The sequence below is a fragment of the Alligator sinensis genome, unplaced genomic scaffold, assembly GCF_000455745.1.
Source record: "Alligator sinensis unplaced genomic scaffold, ASM45574v1 scaffold617_1, whole genome shotgun sequence".
In the NCBI taxonomy this organism is placed as follows: domain Eukaryota; kingdom Metazoa; phylum Chordata; order Crocodylia; family Alligatoridae; genus Alligator; species Alligator sinensis.
The window spans coordinates 1,269,913-1,294,616 of NW_005842291.1; the positions used below are offsets into that span (position 1 = coordinate 1,269,913).

At 42.3% G+C, this 24,704-nt stretch overlaps 1 protein-coding gene across 1 annotated transcript in view; it reads left to right on the forward strand.

Annotated features, from left to right (window-relative positions):
• Nucleotides 1-24,704, forward strand: part of SLIT2 (slit guidance ligand 2) — a 469,229-nt gene that overhangs the window by 437,544 nt on the left and 6,981 nt on the right. Inside the window, exons 29-33 of the mRNA XM_025209503.1 lie at nucleotides 6,227-6,320; nucleotides 8,315-8,452; nucleotides 8,545-8,785; nucleotides 9,155-9,285; nucleotides 20,131-20,285. Of these exons, the coding sequence (XP_025065288.1) occupies nucleotides 6,227-6,320; nucleotides 8,315-8,452; nucleotides 8,545-8,785; nucleotides 9,155-9,285; nucleotides 20,131-20,285 (759 nt within the window). The remainder of the gene's footprint in view (nucleotides 1-6,226; nucleotides 6,321-8,314; nucleotides 8,453-8,544; nucleotides 8,786-9,154; nucleotides 9,286-20,130; nucleotides 20,286-24,704) is intronic.

Here is a 24,704-nt window from a genome sequence, read left to right on the forward strand (position 1 = left end):
ACACTTGCTTTTTTTTAACCTAAATAATCTGTTCTACATAATCTTCTAAATTACTTAGTAAATGCAATAATTTTTAAACTTCAAGGCTAAGTACAAAGTCAAAAAGCTTGAGGCTGAATCAATTCAGTCTTTGCAGGTTAGTTTAAAATGCACAGATTAAATTGAAACAGAAGTGAACAGACATTTACCTTTGCTTCAGGAAATGTAGCCACATGCCTGCAGTGACTCGGGCCAGAAGCCGTGGGGGGGCACTAGAGCATGGTTCCCTGGCACATAGCCAACATGAGCTGTGTGTTTGCTTCCTCTTCCTGCTGCCCCACAAGATCTCTGGGATTTGCATTCCAGAAATACAGCCGCAGGATTCTGCAGAGTTGTTCATCACTTCCTTTTCCTGCTTCCAGGTGCCTCTGGGATTTGTAGTCCACAGTTGCAGCTAGCAGTAAGTTTGAGCGGGGGGAGGGGTGTTCAACCCCCATTCCCTGGCCCCAGGCCCCAGCTGGAGTTTTCCTGGTGAGGGGGAGTCCTCACCCCTGCAGACTGGCTGCATCCCCAGCCAGTCCCTCTCCCTTCCCTGGCCCCCATCCCCTTGTCAGCCAGTCCTCACTGTTCAGCTAGGAAGCAGAGGGGCAGGGCCAGCCCTGCTCTCTGGAGCAGACAGCACAACCCACACCAGGGCTGGAAAGTATGTTGGGATGGTGGGGGACTGTGATTTAACTTGAGCTGGGAACGGGTCTGGGACAAATTTCATAAACCAGTTTGACCCAAATCAGTTCTGTCTGATATACTACAGTCAACCAGGTTTATCATAAACCAGTTTCAGCCATTTTGAAACTGGTTTATGTGTACTGAGCTTCTGTTCTGTTACAGGTTTAAACCAGTTTCTGATCACTTAAACTAACTTATGTGTAACTTCTGTCCCTCGCCCAAGACTCTAAAGCAGACCTTTCCAAACTTTTCATGTTGGTGACACACTTTTTAGACATGCATCATTTCGCGACACAGTAATTCAGTTAGCTGCTTTAGGAAGTTCCGGGGGAGGGGCCAAGGGAAGCAGACGCGAGTAAGGGAGCTCCGCGGTGCCCTTCCGCAAAATTTTCTGCATTTTGCGCGACACACCTACACACTGCCGCCGACACACTAATGTGTCGCGGCACACAGTTTGGAAAGCTCTGCTCTAAAGGTTCTTAGCGGTGAACTTACAAAAGCCTAAGTTCTGATTCTATTCCATGGGTAAATGAATGTTCACATAAAGAATTTATATGAAACATTGTTAAATAAGGTGGTGAATGCTGCATTCACAAGCATTTTCTTTTATCAAGAAGCATGATGAAAAAAATCTTGAAATAAAATCCCTAAAATAAAGTAATTAGGGCTGTGCAAAATTTCAGCAGCTGTTTTATTTCGGCCTGTTTCAGCGCCCAAAACACTGTATGCGAAACAAAATGGAAGGCTCCAAAACATCTCTGAAACAAAATGAAACCATCCAAAATGTTTCAGAAATATTTTGGATGTTTCAAAATGTTTTGGAGGCAGGCTTGTGAGGAAATAAACTCAAAAGATGGAGGGGGAAGGATGGGGGCGGTGAAGGACTCCTCTTACATTGACATCTGTAGCTGGCCAGTGTCTGTGATCTGTCCCTAATGTCCTTTTCAATCCCAGGACTCTGGAGGAGGGATGGCAGCCTGCTGTCATCCCATGAACAGATCTGGGGGCCCACATCTCCTGAGAGGAGTCTGGCACGGCCCCGCAGCACTCCCAGTGGGTGTGGGCCCCTGGATCTGCATATGGTGTTGCTGCTGGCTGGGGCCAGCGCCTGCACCTGAGTCTGCTTGGCACAGTATATGCTGAGCACTGGAAAGAACCCAGTTCTGGTGCTGGCACCAGCTGGCAGTGGCAGCCTGCTGTCATCCCACACGCAGATCCGGGGGCCCACACACCCTGGGAAGGGACCGGCACAGCCCTGCAGCCCTGCTTTTAAAGTGCCAGGAGGCTGGGGCCAGGCAGGGCATCCATGGGGGTTCTCCCATGGCTCCCCCTGCCTGGGGAGAGGCAGGCACAGCCAGAGGAGCTGTGGGAGAACCTGAAGCTGCCCAAGTATACCTGCTTCTCCCTGCCTGATCTGAATCGCCAAATCAGCCCCAAAACAGCATCCAAACTCTGAAACAGGTACAGTGAGATAGAAACAGAACAGTGATCCGAAACACGAATCACTGTTCTCTGAAACAGGCAAATCCGAAACCGAAACACAACATAGCCATTTCACACAGTCCTAATATACAAGTTATTAACACTGTCATAGTTATAATGCTTTTATCTACCAACAAAAAATGCATTGGAATCCAGTGTAGACAGATGACTCATTATCCCAGGTCACTGCTGCAGTAGGTTGTAGGAGAGGTGGCAATAATTGTCCCAAATAACTGTGGAAAACTACGCCAATGAAAATACACCAGTGTATTTTTTTAGTTCTTTTAAGGGGAGTTACATTATGCTTCTGCTCTGTTTAAACACGCTGCAACCCCAGGCTTTCAGGTAGCTCTCCTTCTCAATAAAAATAAAAAGCATAACAGTGTACCTTTGCAAGTCTGTCATTTATTTATACGAGTTTCATTTTCATCACTTATTAATTTAATTAATTAAAAATTGTTACATTATTTATTTTTCTTTTTTTTAATTTAATATGTTAAAAGTGCATCTTGTTTCACCAGTTAGATTCTGAAAATTCTTCTATCTAAAGAGAGTAGTGCTAAATTTAGGACGGTTGTATTGTGGGTCCCTGCAGCATGCTGCTTCAAAAACACTAGTGAGGCTGTGCAAGCAATTAAAGCCCTTGTGCACCTCTATTTATTTTTACTTCCTCTTCCCTCACCTTCCTCTCCGCCCGCCCCCTGCCATTATATACGATGCACAAATAGAGCATCAGGTGTGCAAGATTTGGAGGCCAAGCTGGGATTTTTTTTGAAAATTTGGCCATAATTTGCTTCATTTGTTTGGAAATCCTTTGTGTGTGCTGCTTCATTTACCAAACATGCACTGATTACCCTAAACCAGACTTTGTTCATAAGTTCTTTACTGACCTGCTTAACTATTCTGGCCACACGACTTCTCACTTTTTTGCTGTTATCCAGTATTTCCCTTCCTGGTGATGCTTTAAAGAATTGTTGAATTTAATGTTTCCTCCAAGGATGGACTTCCTGCTTTATTTAATAAAATGTATTGAATAAAATTTTGCAGTTTAGTCGAAAGAGGGATTTATTTTGTTTTGTTTAATTGCAAAATGCAAAGCAATTCTTCCTCTTTTCAAGCTCCCAAGGTGGTATCCCTTTAAGTCAACCAGATTTAGAATATAGTTTGGTTGGACAGAGGCTGATATCCCCACCAGCAAAACGTCTATAATTTTTGCTAAGCTTCCAAAGGCTCTCAGATATAGTTGCTAATGTCTCCACACAATATGGAAGCAGTTGGCTGAATTTACTAGAAAAGTTGTGTTGATTTTTACATTTTGCAGTTGGCAGATATGGCTTTATGGACATTTCAGTCTTCCCGATATGGAAGTGAGTTGGGTCCTTGTCTAATATGAAGCAATTTAGACAAGGATGCTCCCACTCTAAGGAGAGGTTTGGATAAAATGACCCCTTTGGAACAATTGCACGCCTATTTTTGTATAATTTCTATGGTACTGTAAACCTAGTGGCATCCATCAGTGCCCCCCGGCGATTCTCCCTCCAGCTCAATATACTATATATCAGAACCAGGAATACCAGGAGGATGCCACAGAGTTAACTAATGCGTAGCACATTTGACAGGAAATTTTACATATCAGTGTTAGTGGTAAAACAGGTTGGAGTACAATCTGCCCATAAGAACAACTAGTACAGGTTCTGTAAAGCACACAGTGATTATTGTATATCAGTGCCAGTTCAGCTTTTATCTACACATCGTGATTTATTGCCATTGAAATATTTCTGAAAGTATGAGGTCTGAAGGACTCCCAAATTTTGCCAGGCAAAACTGGTAAAGTGACTAATACTGAAACTTTTCTGTTCCTTGAGACCTCTGGAACATGAGTAAATAGAAAGTCCATCCTGAAATTGTTTTTAGGATCTTTTGTCTGGGTATGTACCCAGTGTGTCTGTTTCTGTGAGTATTGAGTTTTAGTAGTATTCTCTAAGGACTTCTTAACATTGCATATGATGAAGATTTCAAATATTTGCAATTCTGCAGCCAAGCAGTTTAATGCAGAATATGCTCTAAAGTGCAAAAGTTCTATTTATTCCATATTTATGGGGAATAGGGTGTGGCTGTGTTGGTCTAAGGACTTAGGAAGATAAGGTTCTGTGGGTAAATCTAATATCCTTCATTGGACCAGCCCAAATACTTGTAAAATTCTTTGCAAGCTTTCGAGTACAAATACCCTTCGTCAGGCTAAGGAAGCATCTGCGCAGTAGCTCCACTGCACATTTTTTTGTGATGCTCACTGTGCAGTAGCCTAATAACTTCACGGTAGTGTATTAACACGATTTTTGACCGGCATGCTACTGAGTAGTGTTATTAGGCTACTGTGCAGTCAGCTTTTTGTGTAGATGCACCCACTATATGTTGGCCATATGTTGTATGAAAAATTGCTTCCTTTTACCATTTGTTTATTTCATAACCACTCCTTTGGGGGGGGGAAAGGATCTGTTTTTGGTTTTGTTTCAATGCTGTAATGCTGTGGAATTTGTTTGAACTATGTTCAGTTACTATCATTTGTTGACTAAATAATATTATTGATGATTTCCCAGAGGACCATTGACCAGTCTGTGCCTAATGGTCACTGAATTATTAACTCATATCACATTTTGTCAGGACTCTGTGGCATGGATGGTCTGTTTGGTTAAGACATTGCAGTTCTACAGGAAAAGGGTATTATTAGCTGACTGGTAGTGCAGTGCCAGTGTTCTTTGGAGGGGTTTGAGTTGTTCTTTGGAAACATTTGTATAGCATCTGTCTGGATCTTGTTGACATGAATTTTCTAATGGCTAGGTCTGGATTTGCACAGCTATGTATTGAACATTATTTGTATGAATTTTCTTAGCTATTAACCCAGTACTCCAAGGTGAATACTACTGACACCTCAGTTGGGGCGGTATTTTAATAAAAAGTTGTTAATATTGAATTGAAAAAAGCAAGCTCTTTAACAACAGATGGTTGAGCAGTTTACAAGCTGGTGATGTGCTTCTTTTTTTCCACTTGGCTAGTCATGTATGCTTTCTTTTGAACAGCAAAAAAAATTTGGCCTTTCTTTAATTTTCACTTGCTGTTAATCTGTGAGCTGCTGCTTAATTTTTCTAATAGTTTAGTTTTCCTTTCAATTTAGAGAACAACTTTGTTAATATTTAAATTCACCCAGCAGAGACTAGGGTAGCAGGTAAAGTTAGGTCTAATGTTCTTGATATACAGCCTTTCATATTGTCAGAGACAAACACTCTTGCTGTGAGACTAAGCCATATGTGTGTTCTGCTCCTCTCCTTGTCTCATGTTCCAGTCCTGTTGGCTCTCTCTCCTTCTCCTTCAATTTATACATCCATTAACAATTACAGAAAGAGTAATAAGCCATTATATTCTTCTGGCAGTTGCCTTTCTATATGGGCTGTTTCTGAAGCTTGTTGCACCCAGGAGACGTGATGGGAAAGAGATAGTAAGCACACAAATAGACAACTGCGTATCAGAGTAGTATACCAGCTTCTCCGCATTCTTGCAGCAAAGGAGCGCTTCCTCAGTGGTGATGGATTTTTGGAATCCCCTGACTAGTTCCCTTTTCTACCTTTCAGTATCCACTGCTGCTGCTGCTTCTGTGATTACTCTGTCCTTCTTGCTAACTGGAGCAAAAGGCAAGGGGACACCCTTGCTAACTCAGGGCCCCCCCTTATGGGCTCCTAAACACTGTACTGCAACTAGCTGTTTATTTTGAAATAGAAAACGTTATTAAATGTAAGAAATAATGTGTGCATGGCTCGATAAGTGAGTGACTTTGAACTGGGGAAGCTGTTTTCCTAAGAATAGCAGAAAAAAATCAGAACGTGCAGCAATATTAATTTATTACTATTCAGGTATAGAATGTATTTAGATGTTAACAGTTAAAATCACAGAGGCTGTTTTTCTGTAATAAGAGCTGAAATCAAGCCAACCATTGTCAAGGGCCTGCAGTATTCTCAATGAATTAACAATGTATATTGTGTTGCAGGTGAGCTGTGTGAAGAGAAATTAGATTTCTGTGCCCAAGACCTGAACCCTTGTCAACATGAATCAAAGTGCATCTTGACATCCAAGGGATACAAGTAAGCCTAAACTGTTGTCATAGTACAACAAAGACTGTATTCTTGTCATTCTCTTATCATATTCAATTTCTTTGTTGTTTTCAGTGTGAGTAAATGAATAGTCATGGTACATGTAAATGTATACAAAAGACTGAACAGACACATGTGTTTCCATGTAGACCTATGTATTAAGATACAGATTCTCTATTGAATCTGGAAGTCTTTAGTAATGCCCTTAGCAGTGTAGATTAAATAAAAACAAGAATAGATAATTTTCGTTATTTTCTGTGACAATACACAATCCTTTTGGTAACCAGGGCTATGAAAAGAATAATTAAGTTAAATTAAAGTGGGATTATTGTACTGCTCTGTGTGTAGTAATTGCAAAACAGGTTATTTGTAAAACACATTGGAAGCATTATAAAGGAAGTTCATCACCAGGAAGACTAATCTTTAATTACATGACATGCTTATTATGGTTAATTACCATGTATGCTTTAAAAAGTGTTTCTAATAGAATTTAGATTAGTAAATTTCAGAAATTTACTGCTTTCCATTAACGTTCTTGAGCACCTATTTTGTATGCTGTATTTATTGTGCCAAAATTAGCTTATGTTATTAAAATTGCCACCCTCCTACCTTTTACATGGTAGTTTATTTTAAAAGTGGCATACTTTATTTGAAAATATTCAAAAGTACATACATTAAATCTGATAGTTTAAACTGGAGCATGCTGTTAGAGTTGTTTTGATAAAAATTCTTGTGTACTATCTTGATTTTTTTTATTGCCATATCAATAAAACTAGTATTGTTCATTGTATTTTACTGCATACTTCATAAATCTTTCATATTACACTTTGAGATTTTAAATCAGAAAGTGATACATGCACTAGCTGCACATGCATGAACTCACTTACTCAGCTTTTTAGCATTTTAATAGTGCTTTATATTGTTTTTTTCCCATCGTTTATTTATCCCTTTTGTCTGACAAAAATGGAGAAACATTTTATCCATGTACTTAGAAAGTTATGTAGATACTTAAATTTATACTTTGTGCTTTCAAATGACTTTTAGGCAGCAAAAGTCTGAGACTATCAGCAAAATCACTAATGTGATCACTAGATCTGATAGCGTTAATAAGGACTTTAACAGTAAAAAAAGATGTAAAATTAAGTTTTAGAAAGGAGCTTTGATGAACGTATGTACTGTAATTTTTTCCCTTTGATTTTTCAGATCATTCTTAATTTTCTCTCAATTTAGCGTATTCAGTTTTCCTTGGAGAAATCTCATTAACATTAGGGATTAGCATTGCATGGACAAAGAACTGCTGCTAACCACTTTTAACTCAGTGATATTTGATGGGGGAGGAGTTTGTTACTATAAAATAAAAGATAATCATAGTGACGCCAGAGTAAGTTCATAGGATACTAAGGTGTTTCTTTTCAATTTTGTTAGTTGAAATTTAAGTGAAAAAACAGTTTCTTTTGATCACTCTCACAGTACAGTGTTGTTCCATTTACTATTATGCACTAACAGACAAACACTATACTGCACTTGAATACAAATACAAAATATGATTTGTCCTGACCCACCAACTTGGATCAACATATTTGCTTATTGGTAGTGGGTGTACATTACTCATAAATTCCAAAGACAACTTTCAGAGTGATTCAGGGTGGCCTCAGGATTTAAACAATGAATATTTGATACAACATCAGAAAATCAGTGAGCACAATGTAAGAGGCAAACCTGTATTCATTACCACACCAGAGTCTACAAGTAAAATGATTAATCGTATATGTAGTCTTTCAACGCCTCACTAAAATTATGTGTTAATACCACTTTTCTATTGAAACGTAACTTGAAAATAAGAAAAAGAGATCTTTTATCTTTTCCACTAACTGGAGATGCATGTAGTAAGTAGTTAAAAATATATTAATTCTTTGGCATTTCTTAAGTGCATCGTTTCATTAAAAAAGGCATAGAGTTAACAATAGTGCTTTCCTGTTTAATAGATGTGACTGCACACCTGGATTTATAGGTGAGCATTGTGATATTGACTTTGATGACTGCCAAGACAACAAGTGTAAAAATGGAGCCCAGTGCACTGATGCAGTAAATGGATATACTTGTATTTGCCCAGAAGGATACAGGTAAGAGAGACTTGAGAGAGGACCAATATTTATATGCTTCTCAGGCTAGACATGATTTTCTCTAAAGTACTGGCTTTTATATTTATCTTTAGTGGCCTCTTTTGTGAGTTTTCACCACCAATGGTTCTGCCTCGCACAAGTCCTTGTGATAATTATGAGTGTCAGAATGGAGCCCAGTGCATCATAAAAGAAAATGAACCAATTTGTCAGTGTTTGTCAGGATATCAGGGAGAGAAATGTGAAAAGCTGGTCAGCATAAACTTTGTGAACAAAGAATCCTACCTGCAAATTCCTTCAGCCAAATTCCATCCCCAGACCAATATCACGCTACAGGTAAGATGGAGTACAATAGCTCTTACTGAACTAGAGTTTTTGTTATTTTCTTTTCTGTACACAAGTGCAAGTTAGCTTAGATCAAAGTTATTATATACAAAAATAAGTAAAACAAAAGTTTGGATTAGGTCACTTGATCTTTAGACCTTCCCTATAGAGAGCTCGTAGAGCCATTTAGAGAAAAGTCTATTATCTTTACAACTGATTTAATTACTGGTAGAAAAAAAAATTCCTCACCCATAATTAAGAGTTTTAGGGAAAAAAATGAAATATTATTAATAAGGATGCAACTGAGCATGAAATTCATTTTACATTTTAGTTTTATTTGGAATACACATTTATGTTTAGATGCATTTACTTTTTCACCAGATTGCTACAGATGAAGACAGTGGCATCCTTCTGTACAAAGGTGACGAAGATCACATAGCAATGGAATTGTACCGTGGTCGAGTGAGGGTCAGTTATGACACAGGATTGTATCCAGCATCTGCCATTTACAGGTGAGTCAAAGGGAATATTTTTTTGACAAAAATGTAATGTCAAACTTTATGAAATTAAAATGTTGTTACTGAAGCAAATAATTTGAATAGGAAAAATGTCTATAGGGGCTATAGATTTTCCTAATTTGAAGCTAAGTAAAAGATAGATTTCAGCAGGATATTTACAGTTCTGTTTTATCAGAACACACACTTAGCCTTTTCTCTTACTTTCCCCAGAAAGAATTACCAAGCCTGTAGCATATTCAAAAATGCACAGATGTAGTGAATCTGTGTAGAAAAAAGTGAAATCGCAATTCCTCTGTTTCCTCCATGTCTGATGGTCCTTACTTGTGGTACTTTCCCCATCAAGAGCAACCAGAGGAAAAGGAGGGCTAAGGCCAACCCTGAACAAAACCTCCACTCTGCCTCCAAACCTGCACAGAGGCACATTGCACACCTCCTTTAGGCACAAATCTTGCATGGGATTTTTAGGTTTTAAACACAATTTCTCTCACTTTCATTGGTGTTGTTTTTGTTGATACCATCAAAAACATAATCTTCTGAATTTCTGAGAAATGTTAATGGAGCAGTGCTTTGCCCCCATCTTTCCTCCAAATTCATAGAGCTGGCCAGTTGAAGTAAAAGGCCAAGAGGGGTGCAGACAGAAGTGATGTAATCCAGCCCCTGAAAGCCCCATGTTACAGAGCTGCAGACATTTTTAAAATGCCTGATTGCATGAAGAATTATCCCTGGTTAAATCAGGTATTACATTAAGGCACTCAAAAGCAGAGCACCAGAACTAGTATTCCCTCCATGGTTAATTTTTTACACGGTTAAATTTTTTACATGCCCAGCCCCATCCCCCTGGATGTCCAGGGGGGGGGGGGGGGGGGTTCTGAATGACCAGCTCTGGGGAGGAGAACGTGGAGAATGGGGGCCCCTCCCCTCACAGGCCCTCCGCCCCCCGTCCCCAAGCTACTTCTGCGGAGGTATTGGGGGAAGCTGTGTCATGTTAAATCAGGGCTGGCTCCGTTCCACCCTGCCCCCCAGCTCAGCCCTGAAAGCTGGCCATTCCTGGCTGCTGAAAGGCCAGACCTGAGGGGTAGGGGAGGGAATGGAGCCCCCTCACCTCAGAGGCCTGACCCATTCCCCTCCAATGCCCCAATCGGGGTACCTGGGGAGGAGGGACACAAGGTGAGGGGGACCCATTCCTCATGCCCTCTCCCTCACCAGCTCTGGCCATTCAGCAGCTGGGAACTCCCTCTCGTCTCCCCTCCCCCTCCCTTACTGACAGCCCAGGAGCCTGGGTGGAGAGGCAAGGCTGAGAAAAGGGGCAGTTCAGCAACATCCTGGGAGGCTGCTGGAGCACTCCACCTGCTGGCCTGGGACGGCGCAGGCTGGTTCCAGCCTCCTCTTCCTCGCTCACCGCCCACAAGTTAGAGACATTGGATCTCTAACTCATGGCACTTTATGTAAAGTACCATGAGTAAAGAGTGCCTGCACTCGAGATATCATCATTGCTTGATTCCAACTGCTACAATGTGGAAAATTCTCAGAGGCGAAGGTGAAGATCCCTGCTGGTTCCTAGGTTAGGCCCATACCAAACCAATTCATCATCTTAGGGGGAATTTCTCCCTGCTTAGACCAGGCAAACAAGCAGCAGCTTGGAATCCTGGATAAGATTTTCAAAGCCCTTTTCCTAACACACTGGCCCAAATCCAGCCCCACTTTTAAAAAGGTCAGTAGGACTAAGGTAGCTTACTTTAGATGTATACATGACATTTTAGGCAACATATTAATTTTAGATCCTACATCTTCCCCAGGAGACTTGTAACTCTCTGTAAGTCACAAAAATCACAAAAGAGAAGAAAAAACAGAACCCTTGCACCTTTTATCTTTGTAGCCTAGTGGTTAGGGAACTTGCCCAGAGAGGTGAAAACATGTTATAGGCCCTTGTCACTCAGAGAGAGTTTGAACCTATGACTGCTTGCAGACATTAAAAAAAAAAAAAAAAAGAAATGTGCTTTTTGGAAAAAGCAGTGCATTAATTCAACCTGGTTCTGCAGTGTCTGTATAGATTGGTTGCTTCAGCGGGGCTTTTTGCGACTTTTATCAAATGCTGAATCAGTCGGCTATTAGATAAAAGTGCCAAAAGGCCCCACTAAAGCGCTTGATCTCTACAGATGTCAGGTGAGCCGGGTCCAACTAATGTGCTGCCTCTTCTGAGCATGTGCTGGGCTTGGTGCAGGAGCGCGCCAAGTTTAAAATAAAGTGCTGTTTGTTTGTTTTGGTTTTTTTAATATCTGTAAGTAGCCTATATGTATCCCAACTTCAGCAGCTCTTCTGTGTTCCTGTCAACAGAAAAGTTAATCATGGCTTTTCTGAGACTAATATTTCAGGGACTCTTTAAAATGTATGTGCCTTTTTGGGGGAGCAAGATCACTGCTGTGCATACATGATCAGAATGCATCCTCAGAAGGGCAAGCTGAGTTGTGCAAGTGGCAGAAAAAGCCATTTACAAGGTTAATATTGCACACATAAGGCAGAGTTGGATTTGAACCAGCCCCTCTAGTGCTTCCAAAAAGGAAGAACAAAAGGGGTGTGAGCCCAACTAAAGCAAATGCATTTACATTTGAAGTATTTCTTATGAGCTCTTCTCTTTGCAGTATTCACCCAGGTGTATTGATGGTCATTATGGCTATGTTTATGTTCAGTGTGGAATCCAAGATATTTGATAGAAATTGTGGAAGCTGTGCCTGTTATACATTCTGATGGGGATATTTTGTTTAAAATAAATTACCTTTACAAATGATTGCCTTCAAATGGCAATATAGAATCAAAAGCTTAAATGTATATCCTGGGGAAATAATGCTAGCTCTGTTAGGTAATATAAAACCAAGAGAATTTGGTTTGGATGAATTACTATAAATTCATATGCCTTTCATGGAAAAAAAACTGTCTTTATAAAGTGTACTGTTTTCTTTTAGATAAAAATTAGCATGTATATACAACAAGCATTTTAAAATTGTTTCTGTTCTTTGATATGACTTATTTTATGACCCTTTGTTTACAGTTCTGATGAAATAATAATGTAATTCTAATATTTACATTTGAAACATGCACATTTGACTGAATTTATTAAGAATAGGCTTAAAGTTAGCAAAGAAACAAGGCAAGCTTTACAAATATGATTGCTAGAACTGGATGGAACTTTTTTTTCTGAGTGTACAGTTGGGAAAAAATCTCATAATTCTCTCTGGAATACTTCTAAAAAGAAACTGTGTTCCGGTCCTTGTACTAGTAATAGTGGTTATTTCCCTTCATTTTATATATATTGAGTTTACCAGGTATCTCTGGAAAGCTGTCAAAAACTCAGATTGCATATAATTTCTGATTAGTTGTACTCCTGTTTGCTTAAACCATCTGAGCCATCAGCTGTAACTGTTCCCATATTAAAAATATGCATCTTCCTCTCATCTATTGTACACATTTAATGAAGAATTATTGCCCTATGTTGTGCAATTCAGTTTTTCAGAGAAAGAGAAGTTTTGAGGCCAACACTCGAAGATGTTGGTTGCCAACAGAATTAACTTTTGAAATGTTTCCAAGTTCTCTTTGGGTAGGGGATGCACATACAGTCCCTGTGGTGCCCCCTAGCTAGAACACTATAAAATTGCCATAGCTGTATGCAGACAAAGCTCTCCAGCCAGGAAGCACTGCAAGAGATGTAGGATATGTTTCCTTTGTCATCTGTGAGCTCCCTCTAAAGCATGCTCTCCTGCCATTGTCAGAGATGGGATACTAGGCAAGATGAACTATTGGTCTCACCCAGTATGGCATTTCTTATGTTCTTATGAAGCTGCAGTGATCCATGGCTGCACTCCTTCCACGGGAAGGGGAAATGGAGGGGACAGGAAAGCAGAGGGTGCCAGAGTGGAGCAATAAGCAGGAGGGATTCTGACACTTCCTTTCCTTCTCTTCCCCCAATGGCAGAGGGCAGGGAGGCAAGCAGAGCACTATGGGATAGTGCAGGACCCTGTCACCATACACGCATAACAAAGTGAAACCTTTCAAAGTAACAGCTTTCCCTCGCTTTTTGTGTGTTCTGTATGCATGAATTCACTCCTATGCAATGATCCTTTTTATACCAAAAATTAATTATATGCAAGGTAAATTCACTCTTATGCTATTGGTGTGGTGCAAACCCACAGTCAGCTGCATTGTGGGGGTGATGCACACCAAAATATAGTCTCCATTGTGGATCTGTACTCCTCACTCATTGTCTGTGACACAAGTTTCTGTAGCTGCCATCCCCATTATGGCTTCTAAGCATCTCGCTAGCATATCTCATACCCCTCTTCCTGGTCCATCAATGAAACGCAAGAGAACTTCACTAACACTGGAGACAAAACTGGAGATTGTGAACCATGCAGAAGCTGGTAAGGGGCCAGAAATGTGGTAGAAATGAGTCTGGGGGTCAGTACAGTCGAGGTCTTGAAACATATCCCTATTTGTTACATTGTAAAGTGGGTTCCCTTTATGCAAATTTGAGTTATGCACTGTTTTCCAGGAATGCATTTACAGCATAAAGTGAGGGAAACCTGTAGTATCTCATTTTAAAGAGATACTATTTTGGAATGCTTCAGCTACTTTTTGGACTATTTCAAAGTCCATGTATATTGTCACAGCTGGCCCATTATAATGTTTCAAAGGCATTTGAAACATTTCAATTGTGACTCTTGCCTACAACATTTCAGTAAAGTAGTTAAAATAGTGCATTATAATAGTATGAATAATAATAATATCGCCAGCAGTTTGCTTTCCAATCTCAGTTGTCTTCCTGTTCCTCAGTTCTATATTCTCTCTCTTTGCATATCCTTTTTTACACCCCACTGGCCCTCAATCTACACTTTGCACAGAGTCTCAGATTCCCCTTGGCATCTAATCTCACTCTCCCTACCCACTTCTGATTTCCTTCCTCTGTTTCTCTATCCTGTCTCCAAGGCCCAGTTTCCCTTTCTCCCCCTGTCAGCCTCCAATCTAATTTTCATCACACCCACATCTTTGTCTCAGTTTGCTGCCTCTGTTCATCTCCCCTCCAGCCCCATAAGCCTGACTCTGGTCCAGTTTATGGGGCTACATATGAATTAAGCAGATTCCTCCTCCATGATACCTGGATCTTGGTAGTGAATCACAGAGGTCAACGAAGAGAGAGTTTCCTTGAACTTAGTTCATATTCCTGGACCAGATCTAGAACATCCCATACCAGCCCTGACCTCCCACTTAAGGGAAAGTCCTGCTCAGCCATGGTTTGGAGCATACCAATGTGACTGTAGTTGTTGGGAATTCTTGCAGCTGAGGACGAGCCAACTGACACTTTTCAGAAGCTAATAACGTGGAAAATATGACTGGAATGTCAATGTGATGACAAATCACAGGTCCCTGACACAAACCCAACACCCTGCTAAGTTTCAAATCCACATTCAGAAGCTTTAAGGGATGCCAGAGCTAGTCTTTCAAAGAACAGGGTGCCAGAATTTTTAAACATGGACAAAAATGTGTATTTTCTGAAGCCTTCTTTTCAGAAACAATAAAACTCTTTTGGCAAAAGTTTTCCAGAAGACTTTAGCCTAAGGCAGACAGCCAGCATGAGAAACTTGAGCTCAAGCAGTTGAAGTTGTTCAAAATTATAAGCTACTGACAGCAGGGTGAGAAGAGGGGAAGTGTTGTGCCATTGTAAAAATAGGCAGTGTCACTAGCCTTGCCTATAGTAAATGTACATTTACACACACACTCAAGTATTTCATATACACATTTTTAGTAGAGAATGGGTATACTATAATGACACCCATTTTTTGCAGATGATGACAGGATCTTTACCAGCCAAAAAAAACCAGCCTGCCGATCTGTCCTTTATGAGCCAGAGGTGCCTGTTCACAAACCCCTGGTCCCCACTGCACCTCCTTTCTCATCTGCCATGTCTTTCAGTTCGGGAGGCCAGTAGCAGAGATTGGGTGCTCTCCCTTGGCATAGTGTTTGCTGGGCTTCTCACTCTTCTTCCTCTGTCCTGAACTTGTGGGCAGTTCTCCCTCTCAGGTCCATTTCTGTATCTCCTTCCTTGATTTTCAAACTGTGCGGTCCGCCTCCCGGTCCCACCCATGTCGCCATGTGCGAGCTGGGAGCGATATGTGGACCCGTCTTTGCACACGCGGGCTGTGGCCTGCAGCCCGGGCACGCAGGGTCAGAAGGGATCGTGGGGCAGTAAGGAACGCACGGGCTAGAATTAGTCACAGAGGCTTAGTGGTTGATTCAAAGATTATTTACTTACACCCAAGATGGTCGCGGTGTAGGCTGGACAGTTTCCAGGTTCAGCTCCGCTTGAATCCTCGTTGGAGGACTACGACAAATTCGGTCCTTGGGCCCCAGAGTTGTTAAGGCTCTGCAGGTTTGGCAATTCTTTCCCATGGAGTTGTCGAAGCTCCGTGGGCTCTATTCGGTTCTCAGGCCCCGGAGTTGTTAAGGCTCCGTGGGTTCGAAAGTTGAGTATATAAGATAGGGATACGTCTAGGATTGCACTCGGTGACGGGGAGAGGCCAGAGGCTGTTTAGACCTCTTTTGCCTTCTTAAGAAATGTGTTGGGTCCGTAAGGATCCGCAGTGCTTAGAGATCTTCACGCTCTCCCTCTCGAACTCTAATTGCTCTCTCTCTCCCTCCAACTTGGACGCCAATTGCTCTCTCTCCAACTTGGGCGGAAACCACCCAAGCTCTTTATGTGGCTAGCAAGCCAATCGCTAGCCGCCACGTGTGCCTATATTAAGATCGGCCAATAATGTGGCGCGAATCTAATTACACATGGCGGGAACTCCTTTGCACCGTGCATCACTATGATGCAAAAGAAATGCACCATGCAAAGAAGGCTATAAACGGCGGGGAATGCTCTTTTGCACGCGGGTTCTCCTATTGCAGCAGAAAACTCTACCGTGCAAAGGAGCTGCAATTTGGCGGGGACATAATTTAGCTGTGCCGAAGCACACAAAAACAAAAAACCACAACTTTGGGTTGTGACACAAACCTTGCACCTGTAAACTTTGTTGGGGTCTGAGCCTGGCTTTAACCCCTTCTCTCTGGCTGGGGCTGTTAGCTCAAGGTACACTGTTCTGGTCCTGGCTCCTAGGCCTGAGACCCATCTCTGCCCTTCTCGGGCATTGTTCTGGCTCTGGGTCCTCAGGCCCTGTCTCCAGCCCTCCTAGGGCACCACTGGGACCTCCACCTGCCCAATTATCCCAAGCCCAAACCACGGGTTTAGTTCATAAACAAAGAAAACAAACAAACAAAAAAAGAGCTACGTGTCCACTTAGCAACAGAAAGTCCCAGCTTCTGGTAAGATGCACAAAAAAATGGAAATTAAAAGTAGTATTCTTTCCAATGATAGTCTTTCTCTCTGGGCAGTAAAGTCTCACCAGTAGGCTGCTTTTCCTTCCTAGGAAGTGTCTCTCTCTCTGTGTGTCCCTGCAGGTAGGTTGCCATGCTCCTGCTTCATGAACTCCAAGCTGCAGCTTCTCCCACCTTTCTCCACAGACTCTGACTCCAGTCCCTCTCAGATGCTCTTCCCTCCCCCCTTTCTGGTCCTGTGGTTGGGGTTTAGGTATCCAGGTGTATCTTCTCCCTCTCCTGGGGCTCAACTCCAAGCACCTGTGAATGAGCCACTAATCACTAAATCTGTGAGCCATTACACTACCCACTGTTGCATCTTTAAAGAGACTGGCCCTCCTTTCCTAGCCTCTATCTCTCTCCCACTTCTCAGACCCTCTTGTCTCTTCCTCTCCATCTCTCTCTTTCCCCTACATTCAGTAACAGGGTAAGGTTGCCTGTTACATATCCCCCTGGCTTTTTTCTGTTGCAGGGCAGGCAGGTGTTTGAAGTTCTGCTTCGTCTTCCTTGTACCATCTTGAAAAAAAAATCATTTTCACATTTTTCCTCCCTGGATGGTATTCCATAGTAAAGCAATAGGGCTGTAAGCTTAAATACCAGTGTATAAGTATAGTACTATCTGTCTTCATCTGTTGTAGCCACTGAAGGGAGGTATGACCTGTAACCACTGTAAAGTGCCACTGGAGCAGGTAACATCTTCATGTTTCTATGACTCACTTGATTGCCGGGCATTCCCTTCTGATCATCACATACACCTTCTCACGAGGGTTTAATTTTAGATTACTATATACCACCAGTCTTTCTTCATCACCCTCCTTTTGGGTCAGCACCACAGCCACTGTCCCATCTCAGGCATCAGTCTGCACAATGAATGGTTTTGAGAAGTCGGTGCATACAGGCTGCTGAACAGCAAAGGGCTCTCTTTATCTCAGAATGCTTTCTCCACTTCTGGTATTCACTATACTTTTATAGGGGCTCTCACCCATCCATATAAGTTCTGTTAATGGTGCCATGAGTTCCAAAAAGGAGGGCATGCACTTGCAGTAGTAATTTGCTAGGCCCAGAAACACCCTCACTTGCTTTTTGTTTTTCAGGGACAGAGCATATCTGCCATTTCCCAACCTGAAACTCTAGGTAATACATTTCCTTGTTCCCAGTCACACATTTTCTGGGATTGGCTGTAAGTCTTACCTTCTGAAGTTCTTGCTTGAATGGCTCTGAGGTATTCTTCCCAAGTGGTTGTAAATATGATCACATCATCAATATACACGACCACATACTCCCAGTGTGGTCGTTGTATCCTGCCCATTGGTCACTGAAAAGTTGGTGAACCCATTTAACACAGATGGCATGTGCTGGAATTGATTAAGCCCCCACAGAGTGACAAAAATTGTCTTTGGTCCTCTGAGCTAAGGGGTATTTGCCAAGAGCCCTTTGTAAAGCCAAGAGTCAATAAATACCACACCCGTCCAATACGCTTCAACATTTCATCCACCCAGGGCATCAGATAATCATTGAATTTTGCTAGCCATTGACCTTATAGAAATCTGCATCGCCAAAGGCTCCCATCTGGTTTTGGCATGGCCACTAGGGGACTTCTCCACTCACTATGGAATTCTTGGTTGATTTCCTGCTTTCACATGCATCTACCACCTCTTTTATTTTCTCCTGAAGTCATTGTGGGATCTTTCTCTATGCCTGTCTTACCACTTGTCCAGGGGATGTTAATATATGATGAATCTTTCTCTTAGCTTCTCTGGAGCATCTTGGAAGTCCCCTACTAACCTGGCTGCTTGTACCCATTTTTGCTGGTTAGATGAACCCCTAACTGCACCATCTTCCAATCTCCGGCTTCTTCTAGGAATGGTTCTAATTCCAGTTCAGCTGGGTACAGCATAATGCATAAAGCTTCTCTTGCCTTCCAAGGTTTCAGAAGATTTGTGTGTTATATTTGCTTAGTTTTCAGTCTATCTGGTTGGTATCCTTATAGTCTACTGGTCTGACATGGCATATGACTTCATAGGTCCTTTGTCATTGTGCCAATAATTTGAGTCCTGATTGGACAACAGGACCAGGACTTTATGTCCAGCTTCAAGCCTCCATTCCTGAACCTTTCTATTATATTGTTTCTTGCCATATTTGTGCTTCCTGCAACTGTTCTTGAGTCTGCTTCCCCATTTGTCCTAGCTCTTCTCTGAGCTGCAGTATGGGGTTTGTCAGGCTGTGCTTCCCAGCCCTCTTTAATCAAATCCAGTATTTACTTGGATTGGCGTTCATACAATACAATAGCTCAAATGGCAAGAAACTCATTAAAGACTGGGGGGGCTTCCTAAACTGCAAACAGTGAGGGGGCCAGCATCTGCTCTCAGTGTTGGGATGCCTCAGTCACTGAATTTCCTTACCATATTTTTCAGAGTGTGGTTAAAGCATTTCACTAACCATTTGTGGGTGGTATACAGAGGTCCTTAGGGTTAGGTACAGACAGTCAAAAAGCCTGAGGCTGAATTGATTCAGTCTTTGCAGGTTAGTCTAAACTGCACAGATTAAATTGAAACAGAAGTGAACCCACATTACCTTTGATTCAGGAAATGCAGCCACATGCCTGCAGTGGCTCAGGCCAGAAGCCAGGGGGAGTGCTAGAGCATGGTTCTCTGGCTGTGTGTTCACTTCCTTTTCTGCTGGCCACTGGATTAGCACCATTTTGGTAGCAAGCAAAGAGTAATAGTGAAATCAGGCATGTAGAAACACTTTTTCCAGTGATCACTGTATTAAGTAGGAGAAGAATATAAAAATCAGCTGTATCTAGTCCACACTGGTAACTATGCTGTTGCTAGCACCAGTGGATCTGTCTCAGTGTGATATGAAGGTGGGAAGCATGTCTGTAAATCCTAGAGGTAGATCTAACCTCAGCCCCAAATTGCTTAGAAGTACAGATTCAGATGTCACTGGGGTGAACTCAAGTCTTTTATTATTATTTTCAAGATAAATACATTGACTGCTAGGTAGCACAATTTTGTTTCAATTAAGATATTAGACCACTGGTACTACTCACCTGCATGGCAACTCATGTTGTATTGGAACTTTTTAGTGACAATAGGGTTTAACACTTGGTTAGAATTTCCCTTCTTCCTGCTGGTGTCCCAAATGTCTTAGGAAGCTGTATTTGTAGAGTTACAAATTATTTTGGGAATACTTCAGACCAAAATATGTTCTTTGATATGCCACATATTATAGTTGCAATTACAGCGTACTACAGAAACAGTAAGACAATGAATTAACTGTGAGGAATAGGTGCACCTTTTTACTTGAAATCTACTGGCCATTTCTGAAGAAGTTCTGTTCCGAAACTATATCCTGTTTGAAAGACAAAAGAACATGGAAAGCATGACCAAAGTTTCTACAGTTTTCAAATTAGTATTGCTGTTTGTGTTGCAGTGTTGAGACAATCAATGACGGGAATTTTCACATAGTGGAGCTGCTAGCCATGGATCAGATTCTGTCTCTCTCTATTGATGGAGGAAGCCCCAAGATCATTACCAACTTGTCTAAGCAATCTACTTTGAATTTTGACTCTCCACTTTATGTAGGAGGTAGGAGAACAATTTCATTTACTATTATATATGTTTTAGCAAATGTACTTATGTTGTTGCGCTAATAAAGCACAGTAAAAGCTCACTTTGTTTAATTAATTCCCAAACATGAAGCTCAATCAGTTAATCTCAGTAGTTTCAATTTTGAGTGCAATGTGTCTGTGACAGTCTAAAAGTGAATCAAGTACTTTTACAAGAAAGGTTTTAGATGAAGAACCAGATACTCTCTAGTAGATTTTAGCTGTTGTTCCTTATCAATAGGGAGAAATGATATGTTATACAATTTTATTTTTATTTGGTTTTTTACACAGGGCTAAAGAAGTGCATAGCATTCTGTAGACAAACAAGGGCAAGAGACAAAGAACTTGATTACTGCTTCGCCTATTGAATAGTCATTTGTGGCTATGTAAATGGATTTAAAAATACTTCCATCCTTGTTTGATAGAGCTTTATATCTGCTTTACACTGTGTGTATATACAAGCTGACAGTATGCAAGGGAGTGGAGTACCTACAGTGTCTGGTCTAAAAAGCTTATAGTTGAGGATAAATAAATCTACACTGTGGGAGAAGTATGTCTGCAAAAGGCATTTCTGAGCACTCCCCACCCACCTGCTCCCACATTCCAAACCCAGAAATGTGATGGTGAAGCCTCTCCAGAAACATCCCCCATTTGCTGCTGCTGAGACCTCAAACTCTGGTGTGCTGTAACACAACACCCAGATCTTTTTCGGCAATGTTACTGCCAAGCCAGTTATCCCATGTTCTTTATTTGAGCTTTTGATTTTTCTTGCCTGTGCTGTACCTTACAGTTGTACCTGTTCAATTTCATTTTGTCATTTATAGTCAAATTCTTATTTATCCAGATCAATTTGAATGTTAATTCTATCCACCAAGGTGTTTATATCCTGTCCCTGTTTTGTGTTGCCTGTAAATTTGATCAATGTGTTTTTTATCCTTGTATCCAAGTCACTGATAAAAACTTGAAGCAGCACTAGATGCAGAAAAGATCATGGTGAAACCCCCACTTAGACCTCCTGCCAGCCTGACAGTAACTATTTATAGTTACTCTTGCTTATGGTTATTCAGCCAATTACAGTATATATAACCACCTAATGGTAATCCTGCTTAGCCTACATTTTCCAGCTCCTGTATGAGAATGGAATGTTGTTCATGGTGCTTAGTAAAGTCTAGGTATTTTATGCCCAACTTGGTCCCATACTGGTTACTCTGTGAAGAAAAGACTGAACATGTGTTTGGCATGATTGGTTTTTAAATATTTTAGCTGGTTGTGAATGCCCCATCATCCTCCAGATAATTACAAAATTGTTTTATAATTTACTTAAGTACAGGGGTGGGGCTGTGGGCAGATGTGGATCAGTATTCAGGAGTGGGAGGGATGGATGAAACTGGGATCATGGGGCCAGGTCACCAGGCGGTAATAGCTCTGGCCTGGAGCCCGCTCCCTATATGCCCCTGCCCTCTGAAGGGGCTATGGGTTGTGTGTGGAGAGGGGTGTGGGGATGTGTGTGTGAGGGGGGTGGGGCTGCCTGGGCACTAGGTCTCGGGAGCCTGCTGTGGGCGATGGTAGTGAGCAGGGGTAGGGGGCATATGGGTGAGTGGCACGTTGCAACAGAGCTCATCTGGATGGTGCAGTCCACAGCTGCCCTTGTGATGCTGTGCATGGGGCTGAGCCTTGCCTGCTCACATTGTGGTCCCGCTGGGACCCACAGCTCTGCCCAGGTAGGTGCTGTTCAGTTCTCCCCCCCCCACCTTCAGGGCAGCTCCTGCTCCTGCTCAAGCCCCTGCCTCTGCCAGGAAGGTGGCTGGGGGCTGAAGCTGGAGCCCTATGTGCTGGAGCAGGAGACACCTGGCTGAAGATGCCCATTCAGAGCAGCATGGTGGGGCAGGAGTAGCTTCTGGCAGGGCTGTTCTTGGCGCAGCTGCAGTCAGCTGGGTGCTGCTCTGTGTCCCCTGCCTGCAGCATTGGCTTTTGTTCCTGCCCCTGTCACACCATGCTATGCCACTCCCAGGAGGTGGATAGATGAGCAGCTTCAGCCAGGCGGCTCCTGCCCCAGCACATGGGGCTCCAGCTTCAGCCCTGCCTTCCACTGGAAGGCAGCTGAAAGCTGGAGTCAGAGTCTGTGTGCTGGGGCAGGAGCCACCTGGCTGAAAGTACCTACCCACTTGCCCATTGTGACAGGGGCAAGATCAGGAGCAGGAGCCACTGCTGGAGGTGGGGGGAGCAGAGCAGCACCTGGCTTCTACCGTGTTGGAAGCTGCACAGACTGGCCAGGTTGTGGGCACTGGTGGGAGCCTGGTGAGGGCTGCCCTGGTGGAAGCCTGGTGTATTTTGCCCATCCCTGCTTCAGTACCTTCCCAAGCATGGAAGTCATGCTGGGTGGTTAATAATTTCCCCTCTTTTGTTTTGTTTTAAAGATGGGCATTATATTAGCCCTTCAGTCTTCTGGAACTTTACCTGCCATGTAATAGTTTATGAATATTATTCCCAGTTCTCTGACTTTTCTTAGCTAGCTCCACCAGCATTCTGGGCTGAATTCCATTTGGTCTCAAGAAGGTCACTAAGGCTGCTTGCTCAGTTCTACAGTTTATTTTTCATATGAGGCCTCAGAATAATTTGAGACCACTTGAGACTTATTTTTATTCACTCCATAGCTTCTATGGAAGTTTCTAGTCTTTAAGGTTATAGGTACCATCTTTCTTAAAAAACATGCCTTCTTCAAGAACAAAATTCTGTGATGTATCATGGCAGTACATGCTTTTGGCTTCATCCAAGAAACTTCAATGAGAATCATATGTAGATCGTTTATACATTATTTTATATGCAGTTAAAATTTCTGCCTCTTCAGTGCTAACTGAGGATGACATCAATCTCAATGTGAACCTAAAGGAAGAAGTTCATTTGAAAATAGTGTTAGAAATAGTGGACAGACACTTGAAATCCACCACATTCTTCTAAACCTTTGATGGATGGATGCATCCAAACAAGGCAGGGGCACTCTTCTGAACGTTTTGTAGTTTCAGACCATGTAGCACTGAACAAATAATTTGCTATATGTAAATATTTAGCAATTGAGGCTATTCACTTGGCCTGAAAGAAGTTCTTGCTTCTAATGGGCATCATAGCTCAAATCTTGAGGGGCAATACCTATACATAATATTAAACAGACATGGGGGAAGCACGTTATCTGTCTTCTGGTATGAAGTGATACATTCTTGTATTCCTTTCTTTAGTGCAGCTAAAGTATTGTTTTCCCCTCCTCTCGCAATTGACATTAGTAAGGAGCTGAGATATGACAGGGGCTCTTAAGATAGGATATTCTGTGTGGAGTCTAGCTGTTACATCCTCCGCTTCCCAGAAATATGACCTATGTTCAAACCTGTGTAAGTGAGGGGTCTTTAGAACTTGTGTCTCCTTTTTCATGCGTAAGTGCCCTAAACACTAAACTAATTTAGCTGTTGGGTTAAAACATGGCAAGAGTCTCTCATTCTCCATTTTGTGACCTGCCCAACTACATCGCTTCCCAGGGGAAGGAGGATCCAAAGTCTGCATAAGTAGCCCAAAATGCCACTTGAGTACCTAACTTAACCATGTAAGTGTTAGTTACCCATTTAAAGTTTGAGTTCAATTTAGGTCATCCTGTCTCTAATAGAAGTGGGATAAAAGTAAAATCTCAGACTCCAAGCCCTTTCAAATGTTTTCCTATATGGATTGCAGAACTTAAATCCATATCTAAAATGGTGGCCTTAAGGTATAATCATAATCTGAGAGAGACCTGTTTTCTGATTCCAATTTGCTTGCTTCTGAATTCTTCAGCTATGAGAGCAGCTTATCTCATAAAATTGTCACCTTTCATGAATGAACTATTCACAGAATTATCTTTCTGTGTTTTGTCAGTGTCTAATCTGAATCTTAAAATCACGTCTGGTAGGGGTGCACAGATAAAGAACTTGGGGGCTGATACCGATAGCCTATTTTTAAGGAAGCATATCTGCCAATACCAATCCAATTTCCAATACAGCTGCATGCAGCTGATAAGCTGATTGTGGTGGAAGGGGAGGGGAGAAAGAAAGGGTGTGGGGTGGCAGATTAACTCCCTCTGCTGTGAAGGAGGGAGTGGGGCAGGGGCAGACTGCCCAGCCAGAGCAGAGTACAGGAAGAAGCTGTGGCTCATCTGGGAGGTGGGGGGCGGGGGGGCAACTCCCACTGCTGCTTGCACCCCAGGAGGGCACGGAGGGGAGGGGGTGCCTACAGATCTGTGCAGGGCAGGGTGGGTGGGCTGCAGCTATGGGCTGCAGCTGGAGCTGCACTGGGCTCTTCTCAGTGGGAGCTGGGCTTGGGGCGTGTGGTGGCAGTGCTGGGAGGGGGAACTATGGCAAAATTTGGGGTGCCTGCAGCC